We start from the raw sequence: 17275 nt of genomic DNA, 5'->3' as shown, positions 1-17275 counted from the left end.
CCTCATGCATGTTTTTTTAAACACAAGTAAAATATACAAAATTTTACTTACAAGGCAATGTATTTCAAAAGATTATCATAGAGCAGGGATCGGGAAACTTTTTGGCTGAGAGAGCCATGAACGCCACATATTTTAAAATGTAATTCGGTGAGAGCCATACAATATGTTTAACACTAAATACAAGTAAATGTGTGCATTTTATGTAAGACCAACACTTTTGAAGTACAATAAGTCTCTGAATTCTTTTTAATAACGTTGTTCTGCTGTTGCTAACCATGATGAATAAAGTACTTCTTACCATTAATGTGACTTCTGGTGCTGCATGGTTTTGCTGATGGCTGTGTAGTCTGGTTGATATGTGGTGAAGTTAAGCTTCATGCAGGCGTAGAGACTTCAATCTGTTAAACATGATTGTAGGTTGGTCTTAATGTTCTTTAGATGTGAGAAAGACTGCTCACATGCATATGTAGAGCCAAACATTGTCAGTACAGCAGTACTCACACGCTGCAGTATGTGGTATGTGACGGTAAGCGTGTTCCAAGTTTTGACAATCAGCTGGTCCGCGGGTTGAAGTTTTTTCATTTCTCCCCACTTGTGTTTGCTCGCCAACTCTGCTTGCTGTCGTGCAAGTCTTTCCAAGTCTTCATTCAGTGACTTGAACTTATTCACCCACATGTCTGAGGCCTTCATGTCAGCAGCTTGTAGCTCAGAATCTCTGACGGAGACACCGGGGATGTAACTCAGGTCAGCGTTGTCCACTGCACACTCGTGTGGATGGGTGATGAACTTAAAAAGACAAGTGTGCTCACGAAATTCTCCAAAGTGCGCTTTGAATGACTGCAAGAGATTAGATATGAAGCCCGGTAGCTGCTGGAGATCAAGATGTTGAGCAGGGTCACTTGCTGTGCATGCATCTTTAAACTCTCCCAGTTTTTCAAAGTGTAGCCAATGACCTGTTTCAATGTCAGCGATGAAGACTTCCAGCTTGTTTTCAAATGCAAACACTGTGTGTTGAAGGGATAAGACTATATTTCCAACGCCTTGCATTTTCACATTGAGCTGGTTCAGATGTTCAGTCATGGCCACGAGATAGTAGAACTTCAGGAGCCACTCAGTGTTAGGTAACTCAGGATACTTGACATTTTTCATTTTAAGAAATGTCTGGATTTCGCTCAAACCGCAAAACGGCTGAGCACCTTCCCTCTTGACAACCAACGCACATTGCTGTGCAGAAGCAGACCAGTATAATTATTCTCAACTTTATCCAGCAGTGTTTTAAACTGGCGATCATTTAAAGCTCAGGCAACAATAAAGTTGACCACCCGAATGACCAGCGACATCACCTCAGCAAGTCGCTCGCCACACATCTGAGCACAGAGCGCCTCCTGATGTAGGATGCAGTGAAAACTTAGGATGGGTCTCTTTTCATGTTCCCAAAGAAACACTATGAATCTTCTGTTTTTCCCCACTATGCACGGAGTACCATCAGTACACACCGAAATAAGTTTATCCATCGGTAGATTTTTTTTCTTCAGCGAACTCGGTGAAAGACTTGAATAAATTCTCCCCTCTTGTTGTCTCTTTCATAGGCAAAACAGCAACTTTCCTCACGCAGTGTGTCACCAACAGCATACCTTGCAATCATGCTGAACTGGGATAAATGGCTTACGTCTGTTGACTCATCCAAAGCGAGAGAAAAGAATGGTGCTACATTTATGTCCTTCACTTGTGTTGTCTCAATTTGATTTGCCATCATGATGGTACAATCGTGAACAGTTCTTGCCGACAGAGGCATATCTTTTATTCATTTGATTATCTTGTCTTTATCTGAAAAGTCGTCAAAAAGTTCATTGGCAACATCAAGCATGAATGTTTTGGCATACTCTCCATCTGTGAATGGCTTTCCGTTTCTCACAATTGCTAAAGCACCAGCAAAGCTAGCCGAATTTCAGTCACCTTGTTGGGTCCAAACACGGAGTTGCTGCTGACTAGCTTGCACTCTGCACAGTAGCTCTTGACATGCTTTCTTCCTGCTGTCCCCCACTGGATATTTTGATGCAAATGTATGGTGTGTGTCAAAGTACCGCTTTATATTTGACCGTTTCATCAATGCAATTTTATCATTGCATATTAGACACACTACAGAACCTGCTCTCTCCACAAAGGTGAATTCCTCTGTCCATTCCTGCTGAAAAGTACGATACTCCTCATTTTTTTTTCTTTTAGCCATCTTCTTCGTCAAAAGGGTTTCTGCAATTAGCTAGTTGACTATTTGATTAAAAGGAGGGAAGTTTACTTCCTGACCTTACAATGACCCGTGTACGTTATGCATTATCCAATAAAAATTTGGTGTTATCCCGGAGGACAGCTGTGATTGTCTCCAGCCATCCGCAACCATGAACATGAACGGTAGGAAATGAATGGATTGTAATACATGAGAATGGTTTATATTTTTAACGTTATTATTATTTTTTTATTAAAGATTTGTCTGTGAGCCAGGTGCAGCCATCAAAGAGCCACATCTGGCTCGTGAGCCATAGGTTCCCAACCCCTGTCATAGAGTATAGTTTCTCAGTACAATGTGATTGCTGTAAATGAATAACAATAAGATAACTAAAAAAACTCATATATTCTCAAGTTAAGAAACACTTATAAATAACTCATGGGCCAAAAAAGAAATAACAATAGAAATTAGAAATATTTAGAACTAAATGATAAGGAAAGGACCACATGTCTCAAAACTTGTGAGATATATATAAGTAAAACTACTTCATAAGAAAATTACAGTCTTTAATAAATTGGAAAAGAAGACATGGAAAATTAATGAACTACATATCCATCTCAAGAAAAAGAATAATTATCTGAAAATAATAGCAAAGTAAATCTGAAGAAAGGAGAAGGAAGGAAATTCAATAACAAAAGGTAGAATTAGTGAAATTTTAAAAATTGCACAATACTACCCAACTAAGAAAAATTTGTATTTGAAAAGACAAAATTGAGAAATACTCACTGAATGAGAGAATGCCCAAATAAACAATATTAAGAATGAAAAGAGGGGTATAACTTCAGATGCAAAAGATAAGAGATTGTAGCTTTCCTGAAGTAGCAAAGCAGATGATTTGGACCAACCCTCTGGGCATAATTTTTAAACTAGAGATATAAAATATTTAATGTAAGGTATAAAAACCTTATTTGGAAGGCTTTGAAGAATTGAGACAATGAGGAAATTGCAGAGCCAAGATCTATAAAAAGAGGAAGCCAGCCCTGGCCGGTTGGCTCAGTGGTAGAGCATCGGCCTGGCGTGCAGAAGTCCCGGGTTCGATTCCCAGCCAGGGCACACGGAGAAGCGCCCATCTGCTTCTCCACCCCTCCCCCTCTCCTTCCTCTCTGTCTCTCTCTTCCCCTCCCGCAGTGAGGCTCCATTGGAGCAAAGATGGCCCGGGCGCTGGGGATGGCTCCTTGGCCTCTGCCTCAGGTGCTAGAGTGGCTCTGGTCGCAACAGAGTGATGCCCCTGGTGGGCAGAGCGTCGCCCCCTGGTGGGCGTGCCGGGTGGATCCGGTCGGGCGCATGCGGGAGTCTGACGTCTCATCTTCCAGCTTCAGAAAAATACAAAAAAAAAAAACAAAAAAAAAAGAGGAAGCCAGAGATGTGAGCTCACTATTTTAGCCACATAAATCTAGCAATATGGTAGAAATGAAAGGTTAATTTGACATTAGAAAATAAATTAATGTAAATCACTATATTAACATCTTAAAAGAAAAATAGAAGATACCGTATTTCCCTGTGTATAAGACTCACCCATGTCTAAGACGCACCTTAATTTTGGGGCCCAAAATTTGGAAAAAAGACAAGCATGAAAAAGTGGCAAATGCAAGTAAAAAATCTACAATGAGTGCAAAAATAAGAGCGAAAAAGTGGGAAATGTGAGTAAAAAAAATCTACAACCACTGTATAAGGCGCACCCAGTTTTTAGACCCCAAAGTTTTTGGAAAAAGGTGCATCTTATACATGGGAAAATATGGTATGTTGGAAAGTGTATCATACAATTTAACATACTAATGAAGATAGAAGCTTAGCATATGGCGGTGCAGTGGATAGAGCTGAGGTCCCAGGCTCGAAACCCTGAGCTCACCAGCTTGAGTGCAGGCTCATCAGCTTGAGCACATGGTTGCCACCTTGAGAGTGGGATCATCGACATAATCCCAGGTTGCTGGCTTGAGCAAGGTGTCACTGGCTCGGCTTGAGCCCCCTGGTCAAGGTGCATATGAGAAACAATCAATGAACAACTAAAGTGACACAACTACCAGTTGATGCTTCTCATCTTTCCCTTGTTTCTCTCTGTCTCTATCTGTGCGTCTGTCTCAATCTCTTGCAAAAAGAAAACAACAACAAAAAGAAACTTTGCATATTTGTTGTAGGAGAGAATTTCCTTAACCCAAATAATAGGAAATGGTAGCAACAACAAAAACCTCTACTGCAAACATTGCACTTAATGATGAAATGGTGACTGTATACTTGAAGATCAGGAACAAGACAAGAGTGCCTGCTATATTAACATTTCTATTCAACATTGTACTGAAAGTCCTAGCCAGTCAACAGTAAAAAGGTATTAAAAAAGAAAAAAGCAATTGTTTGTAGATGATATGATTATCAACAAAGGAAAACTAAAATACCTACAGATAAAGTATTAAAATAGCAATATTGATGGTTATATACTATAATAATCAGTTGCATTTCTGTACACCAGCAACAAACCAAGCACAATATTAAAAAGAACATCTAAAAAATTATCAAAAAAAATGTCAAGTACCAAGGAATAAATTTAACAAAAGATAGGTACAGCCCATATGGAGAAACTCCAGGGTAAATGGATCTGTACCATATTCATGTATTAGAAGACTCCATATTGAAAAAATGTCAATTCTGTGCAAACTTTTCTATAGAGTTATAACAATCTCAAAACCACATCTGGCTTTGTGGCTTTGTGTGTGTGTGTATATGTGCACGCACACACATGCATTACTTGATAAATTGATTCTGAATGTATAAGGATGTTCAAAGGTCCAAAAATTGCTAAGATACTCTTGCTAAGAAAATCATGCCTGACCAGGCAGTGGTGCGGTGGATAGAGCATCAGCCTGGGATGCTGAGGACCCAGCTTCGAAACCCCAAAGTTGTTGGCTTGAGCATGGGCTCACCAACTTGAGTGCAGCATCGCCAGCTTGAGCATGGGATCATAGACATGACCCTGTAGTAGCTGGCTTGAGCTCAAGGGTCGCTAGCTTGAGCAAGGGGTCACTGGCTCCGCTGGAGCTCCCCAGTCAAGGCACATATGAGAAGCAATCAGTGAACAACTCTAAAGGTGCTACAACTATGAGTTGATGCTTCTCTCTCTCCTTTTATGTCTGTCTGGCTGTTTGTCTCTCTCACTTAAAAAAATCTTAAATATGTGGAAAAAGTATGCATATTACTAATGGAATAATACAATATTGTTTGATATAAATTTTATGAAATTAATTTTTGAAAGTCAGTGCATCCCAATAAAAATACCAGTAAGATGTCTTAATAGGACCTGACATGCTATATCTAAAGTTCATTTGGAAGAGAAAGCATATTATTAGCCCCCCTGAAAAATGTTTATAAAACAATGAGGGTATCTTGCCCTACTACTTTTAGAAATTAAAATAGTGTGGTAGTGTTGCATAGAATAGAATATAGCGGGGACCACTGTACAGTATACCAGGTCTTTTTCAGTGCATTCTAATAGATACTGATAAAGAAATATACAATTTTGTTGTATAAGATTTCCCCCTCTAAGTTGCCTCACCTATGCCTGTTTTGTCCAACCAGCTTTTCTCATTAAAAAATATGTTTTGGAGTTCTTTTCTATCTTATACAACTATCCCTTTCTTTTCAAAAGTTGCACCATATTGCAAAGTACAATAGTCCCTTGTCTATTGCAGGGGTTAGGTTCCAGAATCCCCCCGCGATAGGCAAAAATCCACAAAGTAGCAACCTTATATTTATTTTACTATTTATATATATTTTAAAGCTCCCTATACATTTATAAACCTTCTCCACACTGTTATTAACCTTTCTCGTACTCTTATAAACACTTCCTATACTCTTAAACACTTTCTATACTCTTAAACCAACGTAATTTTAACATAAAATCTATATTGGTACTTATCAGTGAATATAATACAATTTGAATGATGAAGATGATGATGAATTAGCTGTGCAGTACTGATGACGATGAAGGTAATGATGAGATGAATGTACTGCACAACCAAGAAGAGCAGTACAGCTCTTCTGAAGGCTTTTAGGCTAGAAAATGCTTATTTTACCACAAAAATAATTAAAATAAATATTATATATAAAAATACCTATATACCGCAAAATCCTGCAATACAGCAAAAAATCCACAATACAAAATTAGATATATATGTATATATTTAAAAATCTGCGATAAAGTGAGACCGCAAAAAAGTGAACTGTGATATGGCAAGGGATGACTGTATTATGTACAATAGCTTATATAATCAACAATTCCTTCTTTCATATTCATTTAGGTTTCTTTTAATTTCTCCTTACAATAAAGCATATATTCTTTGTATTTATGAATGATTATATCTCTAGATTAAATTCCCAGAAAAAAAATTGCTGAGTCAAAAGGTATGCGTATTCGAAATTTTGGTGGATACTGGTATTCTCTGAGCAGTTTATACTCTACCATAATGTACGACAGTGCTATTGTCTACTGTTGCCAATAGTGGATAGTATTAGTATTTTAAATATTTGCTACTAACATGGACAAAAAGAAGTTATTCACTTACAGTTTGTGTAATTATAAATAAATGAGTATAAGTAACCAGAGAATGCTAGAAAACTAAACAAGAAATGTATCATTTGCTTTCAGGTCGGTGCTGACAGTTGCTTGTGAACAGACTGAAGTTCTGCTTTTTGACCCTATATCATCAAAGCACATAAAAACACTTTCTGAAGCTCATGAAGACTGTGTCAATAATATCAGGTTAGTATTATAGTGAAAAAGTGAACTTTATTAGTGTGACCCCAAATATTCTGTTTTGCAATTTTGTGAAAATGTATAATGCCATGTCGAGCAATGCTAGATGATACACATTTGTGAATTGTGAATCTTACCCTTTGTGAAACATATTCCTTTAATTACAAACTACCATTAACTATTTTGGATTGGAATGTCTGAAATGCATTTTTCATTTCCCCATGATTTTCTATTTTTCTTTATATTAGGGTCATCATTATGAACTTCAGCCAGTACTGTGTAGAATTATGGCAGTCCTCTAAGTTAGCCTGTCTCACCACCCCCACACCCCATTCAAACTATTGAGGGGAAAAAGCACTTAAGCACAGAGAACTTTACAGCATGGTTGGAAGCTCCTTAAATTCTCAATAATATGGGAAGTAGGTAATAGTTGAACAGCTTGGTGGATTAATATGCAGTCATTAAAATGATAGTCATATAGACTACATATCAACATAGACAAATGCTTGGGATAATATAGATTAAAATAATGATAAAAATTTCACAAATATGACATAATGCAGAAGAAAAAAGATTAGGAGGAAAAATTTTAAAATGCTAACAGTGGATGATTTAGAATGGATGGATGATGAGTAATTTACTATTTTTTAAACTTTATGTAAAGAGATTATATTATTTTTATAATGATTACTTTTAATTTTCAAGAAAAAGAGAAATGTGGAAATTTTAGTTAAGATGACATGCTGAGGTTTAATGTAATAGACATAGAACAAAACATTAAATAGCACAAAAGATATGCCCAGGCTGTGAAACAACAGTAAACATTTTTGTGGGCCAGAAATTGAACACAGACACAAAGCTGCTAGCAGGGTTTAAACCACAAGCCTGCTGAGTTTCAGTCTGGCACTGACAAGCAGTTGTTTTGTTCCTGTCAAGAATCAAAAGTGCTCAAGTGTTTCATGTGAGGCAGAAAACAGAACATGAAGAAACATAAATATGAAGCCAAGGGTTTGATTGGACTGTCTGTCCTATGTGTGAATGGATGAAAAAAGGAAAAAGCTGTTAACTACCCAGGATAATGGGTTTTAGCTGATAAAGACACAGACTCATGACCAGGAATTGATGAAGCCATTACTGAGTCAGTGATTGAATGTTTATGTGTGATAGCTCCAGTATCATCATGAAACTGGAGGCCTTAATGTCGTTATAAGGTCAGGTTGTGGATTAGGGGTCCAAAAGTCCAAGTGGGGGCAACTATAAACCATTAAATAGGAAGAGAGAGAGAGGGAAAAAAAATTAAAAATCTTTCCTACTCATCATGAGCTAACAACAAAAGTTCTAAAACTCATGAAGACACCTGATATGTCATAACAAAATCAGTGACTAGAACAGACATTTTTTCTGGATGAAGTTAATTTTATGGAGTACTCCAACAAAGACTTTATTTTTAAAAATAAATTATTTTATTTATTTTTTTTTGACTAGGTAATACATGCACGTGGTACAAAATTCAAAGGTACAAAAGGGTAAAGAGTGAAAAGTAAGTCTATCTCTCACCTCTGTCCCCTAGCCACCCAGTTCTCCTCCCCAGAGGCAACCACTATTACCAATTTCTTGCTATCTTTTCTGAGATAGTTTGTGCATGTACAAACATATACTCACACATACATACACACTTTTATATAAATGGTAGCATTCTATACATACTATTATGTACCTTGGCTTTTTCACTTCATAATATATTTAGAAATTATTCCATATTAATATCCATGGGATGATCTTATTCTTTTTAACGGCTGCATAGTATTCCATTGACTAGAAGAAACTTAAAGGCTTTTTTTAGGATGCTCAAATAAGTAAGGGGTGCTTTCCATACAAAGAGAGCTTAAAAATTATGAAACAACAAGAACAGGTTAATGTGGAAATAGACCAACTAGAACTCTTTGAAATTAAAAATGCAATCAGTGTATAAAAAACTCAGTAGATGGGATAAATTTACCCTATATACTATTGATAACAGACTTAATGAGCTGGAAAATAATACTAAAAAAATTCACCTAGAACACAGAAAAAAAGATATAAATAAGAAAGGGTAGTTAAAAGATACAGAAGATTAATTGAGAGACTCTAACATATGTATAAGAGTTACAAAAAAAAAAGATGCTGAGATTAGTGGAGAACTAAGTTTTGAAGACACAGAGGGATACAGGGGCTGAGAATTCTTACACCAACACCTGAGTCCCTCCATCAACAGTAACCTCTAGAATGATAAGTAGGTTAAAAAAAAATCGCTGTTCTAGACAAGTTGTGGTAAAACTAATATCAAAGATAAAAAGACAGTCTTAGAAACCATCAAAGTTAGAAGCCAGATGACATACAGAGGTATGATAATTAAACTAACAGCAGGTTCCTCATAAGTACAGTTGACGCTAGGAGAAAATGGAATAATATCTTAAAATACTAAGACAATACTATATCATATCCAAGTAAACTGTTATTTTAGAATGAAGAATTTTAATTAGGCAAAATGATAAATGTTATTAATTATTAATAGCAGAAAGATATTTTAGGTTTTTTTTAGAGGGGGTGCATTTAAAACAGTAAAAATTAAAATTATAGATTAGCACTATCTAATAAAATTGTAATTCTGGCCACATACGTAATTAAAATTTTTCCAGTCACATTAAAAAAGAGACATTTGAAATTCATTTTTAGTAATATATTTTAAGTAACTCTGTATATCCAATATATAAATATTATTTCAGCATGTAATAAGTATAAAATTTATTGAGATATTTTACTTGCATTTTTTCATGCTAAATCCTCAAAATCCCTACAGATTTTTTTTTTCTTTTTAGCGAGAGAGAGAGAGAGATATATATATAAATAGCCAGGGACAGACAGACAGGAAGGGAGAGCAATGAGAAGCATCAACTCATAGTTGTAGCCCTTTAGTTGTTCATTGATTGCTTTCTCAGACGTGCCTTGATTGGTGGGGGTGGAGGGTTAGGGGGTGGCTCCAGCTAAGCCTGTGACCCCTTGCTCATGCCAGGGACCCTCGGCTTCAAACCAGCGACCTTTATGCTCAAGCCAGCAATCATGGGGTCATGTCTATGATCCTACGCATAAGCCGGCAACCCTCATTCAAGCTTGTGAGCCTGCACTTAAGCCATGTGAGCCCATGCTCAAACTGGTGACCTTGAGGTTTCGAACCTATGTCTTCAGTGTCCCAGGCCAACAGACTTTCAGCTGCACCACCACCTGGTCAGGCTCCAGTACAAATTTTACACTTAGAGCACATCTCACTTCAGACTGGCCACATGTGGCTAATGGCTACCAAATTGGACAATGTAGTTTTAGAGAGTAGCAAAAAATAGTTTGTATGTATAGGAGAGTTTTGTTCGGTGGGAAGGTATAACATGTTAAGGTTTGTCATATTCAAGAGGAGATAGAAATATAAATTAATTTCAGACTTTCAGAACAATGTATAATAAGTACAATAAAAAAACTAAACTAAAAGTAACTAAAATCATAGAAATTTAGTTTATAGCTTCCAGACCAGCAGAAGCAGGGCAAAAGAGAATATTGAAAACTTAATCAGTTCAGTAGAAGACAGGAAAGCTTTAAAAAGTTAAAAAATTAATTTAAAAAGTGAAGGAAAAGAATGATAAATAGAAAATAAGAGGTAAAAATAGTTCCAAATAAGACACAGAGACAGCAATTTGAATGAAAAACAGAATCATTTGTATATTCTTTATAGAGATACCAATAATAAGGCTATCCAGAAATGGACAAAGAAAACTTATGTAGGTTTATCATTATTGGACAGATGCAAGACCAAAGTTTTTAATAAGGATAAAATGCAACAGTATACATTTAAAAAGGAAAAACCCACCAAGAAGATACATAATTATGAACTTGTATGCAACTTGAAAAGTTCTAAGCAAAGGTGGAATAATGAATTTTAAGTCTATAATCATAGTGAGAGATTTTAATACAGCTTCATCCAAAACTAGTAAATCAGCAGATAAAGATAAAAATTAGGCTATAGAAAATGCTGGATAAAACTTTTAATGTATAGTTGAGCTGATAAGAAAGAAATTCTAGGGGCTAAAATGAAGTAGAAGCAAAAATGCAAGGAAGTAAACATATTCAAGCTGTCTTTTACCATGGATGCATTGGCCAAATGCTTGTGACCTTGAGCTTCTGTTTTGACATGTATGAGGAGTACAGTGGACAGGAGAGGTAATTCTTCAAAGTTGAAGATGAGGAGTCTAGTAGAAAACTGCAGAAGGGTGGGACTCCAAAGGATTATACTTTTAGCATAAAGGTGATCTAGACATAAATCACCTTGTTTATTTAAACTGTGGCATTAGGTAGGAGGGTGTCAGAAAAATCTCTGTGAATTTCTAACCACAAGCCAGTTTTCATGCATGTGTGGGGCCTAAATTCACACTATTATATGGTCCAAAAACAAATGCAAATCTCTGGGGGAGAAAACTCAGTCTCATAAAGAAGTCAGCTGTTCCCAAATTAGTCTATACATTCAGTGCAGTTTTAATCAAAATATCAACTGTTTTTTAAACTTGATTTTAAAATTCATATTGAACAGCAAAGTGCCAAGAATATCTGAGACTATTTTGAGGAAGACTAAGATGGTAGGAGTACTCGCCTCTCTAGATGTCTATCAAACATAGTGTTAGGACAAGGATAGATTAGGTGACCAATGGAATGGAATGGAGCTTCCAGAAATTTGACACACGACAACAGGGGCATTATAAGTTCATGTGGGGGTGGGAGGGTGGAAAACAGAGAATTGGTTATGTATATAAAAATAAAATTAAATTAAATTTTGATCTCATAACTATAAGTAACTGCCAGTTAAAGACCTAATTATGAAAGTAAAACTTGAAAGCTTTATAAGAAATACAGAATACATTCTAAGAATTTTTAAGACACAAAAAACATAAACCATTAAGGTTTAATAAGTTCAACTGCTTTAAAATTTAAGACTTCATTGTAACCAAAGACATAGGAATGTGAAAAGATAAGCTGTAGGCTGGTGGGAGAAGATATTTTCAATGCACATAACTAAAAAATGAATTAATATCCAGAAACAAAATAAGCAGAGAATCACGTAAGAGAAACTTCAATGAGCAATTAATATGGAAAGATTCTCAAGCTTACCTGTTATCATGGAAATGTAAATAAAAATAACAATGAAAAAATACTAAGTATTGACAAAAATGTTGAGAAATAGAAACTCTTAGCTATTATTGATGGAATAAAATTGGTAAAATTATTTTGAAGAGCAATTTAGCAACATCTAGTTGAAGATCAATATTTTAAAAATAATTAAAGCACATGTGAGCAAGGAGATATGTTAAGAAGATTTATTATAGCATCATTCGAATTAGAAGTTGGAAATAAATCTCCAAGAGAGAGATAAGTTCTGATATACTTATACAATGGAATACTATACATCAGTTAATATAAATGAACTAAAAGAATTAGCATCTGAGATACATCTCAGAAATTCAAGGTTGAGCCAGAAAAGCAAATTGTAAAATGAGCTGGTCAGTGTGATACCATTTATATAAAGTTTGAACATATACAAACACAAGCTTGATGAGGGCATGTATTTGTCTGTTTGTTCTCTGCTTTATCCCCAGCACCTAGAACTGTGCATAGCACACAGTAGGTGCTTATTAAGTATTTAAAGAATAGAGTATAAACCATTATCAATTGTTTATACTTACATACTTAAGAATTCATGGTATTAAAAACTTGCATGGGAAGTGACAAATTTTGGATAGTGGTTCCCTCTGGAGAGGGAGGGAGGGGAATGGGATTGGGGAGGGATATACAGGGTATTTCAACTGTTTGTAATGTTTTTAAAAATCTGAATGATACAAAATGTTAAAATTTGATAAAGCTGGGTGGTGGGTATCACAGGTGTTTGTTATATTCTTCATCATTTTCTGTTTTTAATATTTTACAATTTAAAAATTTGTTACCTCAAAAAGAAAAGATATATGTCAAGTTGTTTCCCCTACTCAAAATGACCTCTGACTAATCTTCAGTTAGAATTTGTGTTACTTATCATCATCAGCTCTCATTTGCTGCTATCAGTTTGCCTGTCCTTGTACCCCACACCTACAGATTTGAAGTTGCTTCTTATCTGTTGGTTAAGAAATGAAATTTTGGGGCTTTCTTAGTAGTATATATACCTTAAGAGTTTTGGGTAAGAATCTGAGGAGTCCCTGGCATGAGCGTAAGTGTGTGTTAGTTAATAATACTAACTTCCATTTTTGGAGTGTTTACTGGGTGCCAAACCTTTTGTGAGCACTTTTCGTACATAATGTTATTGAGTCCTCGTAGTATCCTCTTGTGAGATAAGATACTGTACCCATTTAAGGAAATGAAGAAACTGCAACTGAGATCAAGAGACTTGTCCGGGTTCTTATATATAGTAAGTGGTAAAGCTGGAATTTGTACTCAGTTCCTTCAGGCCACCTCACTGTACTGTTCAGAAATGTGGGCATGCACTTCCTGGTTTGGCGCTGGATAGTCATTTTGCACATACTTAGTGATGTCTTTTGGTTCATTAGTAGTTTTGAGGTTTGCTTATGTTGTAAAATAAAAATGTTGACAGTTGTGGAGAGTATTTTCTGTTGCTTCATATTTAGAGAAAGTAAGGGGGAAAGTGTGTAATTAAAAATTTTAAGCCTATTATACAGGCTTACTTATCATTCATGAAGATTCTGTATGTAGATTTGAGTTCTCCCCAATTTTGTGGTTACAGAGGGAACTAAAGTTATAAGAATATTTACTTAGTGATATTGCAGTTAAAAAACTAGTACCCATTTAAAATATCCCAGAATCTACTTTTCCCTCCCACTGTCTGTGTTGGTCTTCTCCTGGTTGTTATATTTCAACAATACATACTGTAAATGCAGTGCTTGTTCCTGGGAACATGGAATTTCTTGTCTTGCAAGGGATGTAGAATTTCACAAAACTCTGAGAGTGATGTTATAGAATTGATCCATTACATAAAAAATTATTGGAAAATGGGGATTTGATAGAGTTAGACTAGTTATCGATTAGAGAAAAGAAAATGACAGAAATGGTGACATGATGGATACTTTGAAAAATTATGTATCTCTCAGAACTAAGGAAAGCCCCTTGGTAAAATGGGTAAAGCTCTTGACTATTTTACAGAAAATAACCCTCTTTTTAAAAAATAATTTTATTTTTCAATTACAGTTGCTGTACAGTATTATATTAGTTTCAGGTGTACAACCCAGTGCTTAGACATTATATAACTTACTGAGTGATCATCCTGATAAGTCTCGTACTCATCTGAGAAAATGACCCTCTTTTTGATTATAGTAAAAACTCAAGTATGAAGTAAGGATGCAGTATTCTTTTGTCCTAATTTCATTGAAATGGTTATGCATAAAACCCAAACATTTAATTTATTCTTGTTCTGAGAATTTTCAGATAGTTAAATAAATGTAAGAAAGGCTTATTTTCATGAGTTTTAGTTCTTTTTAGATAAATACTCAACACTTTCTTTACCTTGTACAATGACATGTTGGTACCCATTTTAAAAAAATTCAATTTCAATTGCTGTTATCCTTTACCAGTTATTTTCTGATAATGAAGACCTCAATTTATCTGGATATCAATTTATCCAGAGCTATTATAGTTCTATTTTGGGGTTTGATGGGAACATACAGAGAGGTTCTATAATTCAGACACTCATAGATTTCAAGTGTGTGAAGGAGTGTCTCCTGTTATTAGGGACTATGGACTTAAAACATATTACAATTATTAACTGATTAGGCTAGACTGAGTTTTAATTTGCGAGAATTGGACCAGATCTCCAGGAACTTGTATAAAACTTCACATTCTCTGCATCTGCTTATTTTGGAATAAAAACTGTCAGTGCTTTAACTGGTCTTTTAGTCTACATTCTTAATTTTGTATAATTCACTCTCTTTGCCAATGATTCTCTAAACCAAGATTTTTAACAGGTAATATTTTGTGGCCAAAAAAAATGAGAAAATTAAAGTCAAAGAATTAAATTTTTCATTAAGGTAAATTTCTCCAATTCTAAATTATTAATTAGCTTTTGTTTTGAGGTTATATTCTTTCTACATTATTGGTATCAAAATATGCTTTCATGTAACAGTGCTAATTTTTTTTGTTAGCCTTATTGACAAAAATTTAAACCTGATCCTCCACTTTGTTTTATTTTTTATGAAAATCTAAGAGTTTTGGAATCTGGCCACCTGAGAGTGCTCTCTGAAATTCTTAATCCTGTCACTCTCTTGCCTTAAACCCTTCAGGGTAGATGACTGGCCTACAACAGTATAATCCCACTGGGGTTTTCAATCCATATGTGCATTAAGTATGTTCTATAAACTAAAAAAAATACCTTACTTATATTTTTCCCCTAAAATTTCAAATGAATGAAGATGCTCTTGTGATGATTGTCAATTTATTTTAAAAGTTTAACTGACTTTCAGTAGCCTTTTGTCATTGTGTATTTTGCAGTTATGTAATTCCTGTCATTGGTGTAAGTCATTAAAAAGCCTCATCAGAAAAGGTGAAACTATAAGGGGAACAATGGACTTGATAATATAATTAAAACTTTGATATAGTAAGAAAACATATAAACCACATTGAAAGAGAGAAATATAGCCTGACCAGGCGGTGGCACAGTGGATAGAGCATCAGACTGGGATGCCGAGGACCCAGGTTAGAGACCCCGAGGTCGCCAGCTTGAGCACGGGCTCATCTGGTTTGAGCAAAAGTTCATGAGCTTGGACCCAAGGTCACTGGCTTGAGCAAGGGGATACTTGGTCTGCCGAAGGCCCGTGGTCAAGGCACATATGAGAAAGCAATCAGTGAACAACTAAGGTGTCACAATGCGCAATGAAAAACTAACGATTGATGCTTCTCATCTCTCCGTTCCTGTCTGTCTGTCCCTGTCTACCCCTCTCTCTGACTCTCTCTCTGTCTCCGTATAAAAGAAAGATAGAAATATATATGGAAAATATATTTAACACACAGTATTTGAAAATATGAGGTATATAGTTGTTAGTATAAAGATACTTTATGCCTGACCTGTGGTGGCGCAGTGGATAAAGCGTCGACCTGGAAATGCTGAGGTTGCCAGTTCGAAACCCTGGGCTTGCCTGGTCAAGGCACATATGGGAGTTGATGCTTCCAGCTCCTCCCCCCTGTCTCTCTCTCCTCTCTGTCTCTCTCTCTCTCTCCTCTCTAAAATGAATAAATTAAAAAAAATTAAAAAAAAGATACTTTATAACTCAATATAAAAATAATACTACAGGGCCTGACAAATGGGACGCTAAGATCCCAGGTTCCAAACCCGAGGTCCCCAGCTTGAGCTTGGACTTACCCTCTTGAGCACAGGCTCACCAGCTTGAGCTTGGGATCACTGACTTTAGCGTGGGATCATCAGAATGATCCCATGGTCTCTGGCTTGAGCCCAAGGGTTGCTGGCTTGAAGCCCAAGGTTGCTGGCTTGAGTTCAAGGTCTCTGGCTTGAGGAAGGGGTCACTGCCTGGGCTTGAGCCACCTGCCCTCCCCCATCAAGGCACGTATGAGAAGCAATCAATGAACAACTAAAGTGATGCAACTACAAATTGAAGCTTCTCATCTCTCTCCCTGTCTCTCTCTCTTAAATAATAATAATAATAATGCTGCAAAAGGAAAATATGTAAGGAACACGAGTAGTAATTCACAAAAGAAATAAAATCTTCCAGTTAATGTGAAAAAAAGTTCATCTTTACTAAAAATAAAAATTTCAACTAGCCTGACCTGTGGTGGCACAGTGGATAGAGCGTCAACCTGGAATGCTGAGGTCACAGATTCGAAACCCTAGTCTTGCTGGGTCAATATACATACACAAGCAATCAATGAACAACTAAAATAAAGAAGCAAGTAGGAGTTGATACTTCTCACTACCCAATCTGTAAAATCAATAAATAAAAATCTTTAGCCCTGGCCAGTTGGCTCAGCGGTAGAGCGTCGGCCTGGCGTGCAGGGGACCCGGGTTCGATTCCCGGCCAGGGCACATAGGAGAAGCGCCCATTTTCTTCTCCACCCCCCCTTCCTCTCTGTCTCTCTCTTCCCCTCCCGCAGCCAAGGCTCCATTGGAGCAAAGATGGCCTGGGCGCTGAGGATGGCTCCTTGGCTTCTGCCCCAGGTGCTAG

The 17275-nt window shown here is 36.3% G+C and overlaps 1 protein-coding gene across 3 annotated transcripts in view; it reads left to right on the top strand.

Moving 5' to 3' along the window:
- The window catches only part of DCAF10 (DDB1 and CUL4 associated factor 10), a 57797-nt gene that overhangs the window by 7339 nt on the left and 33183 nt on the right, over nucleotides 1-17275 (top strand). For all 3 annotated transcript variants that reach the window (XM_066256703.1, XM_066256702.1, XM_066256704.1), the window contains exon 2: nucleotides 6921-7034. In XM_066256703.1, the coding sequence (XP_066112800.1) occupies nucleotides 6921-7034 (114 nt within the window). The remainder of the gene's footprint in view (nucleotides 1-6920; nucleotides 7035-17275) is intronic.

Source organism: Saccopteryx bilineata, chromosome 2 (genome assembly GCF_036850765.1).
Source record: "Saccopteryx bilineata isolate mSacBil1 chromosome 2, mSacBil1_pri_phased_curated, whole genome shotgun sequence".
Taxonomy (NCBI): Eukaryota; Metazoa; Chordata; class Mammalia; order Chiroptera; family Emballonuridae; genus Saccopteryx; species Saccopteryx bilineata.
The sequence above is the reverse complement of the archived record's forward strand: the minus strand, read 5'-3'. Positions and strand labels throughout refer to the sequence as shown.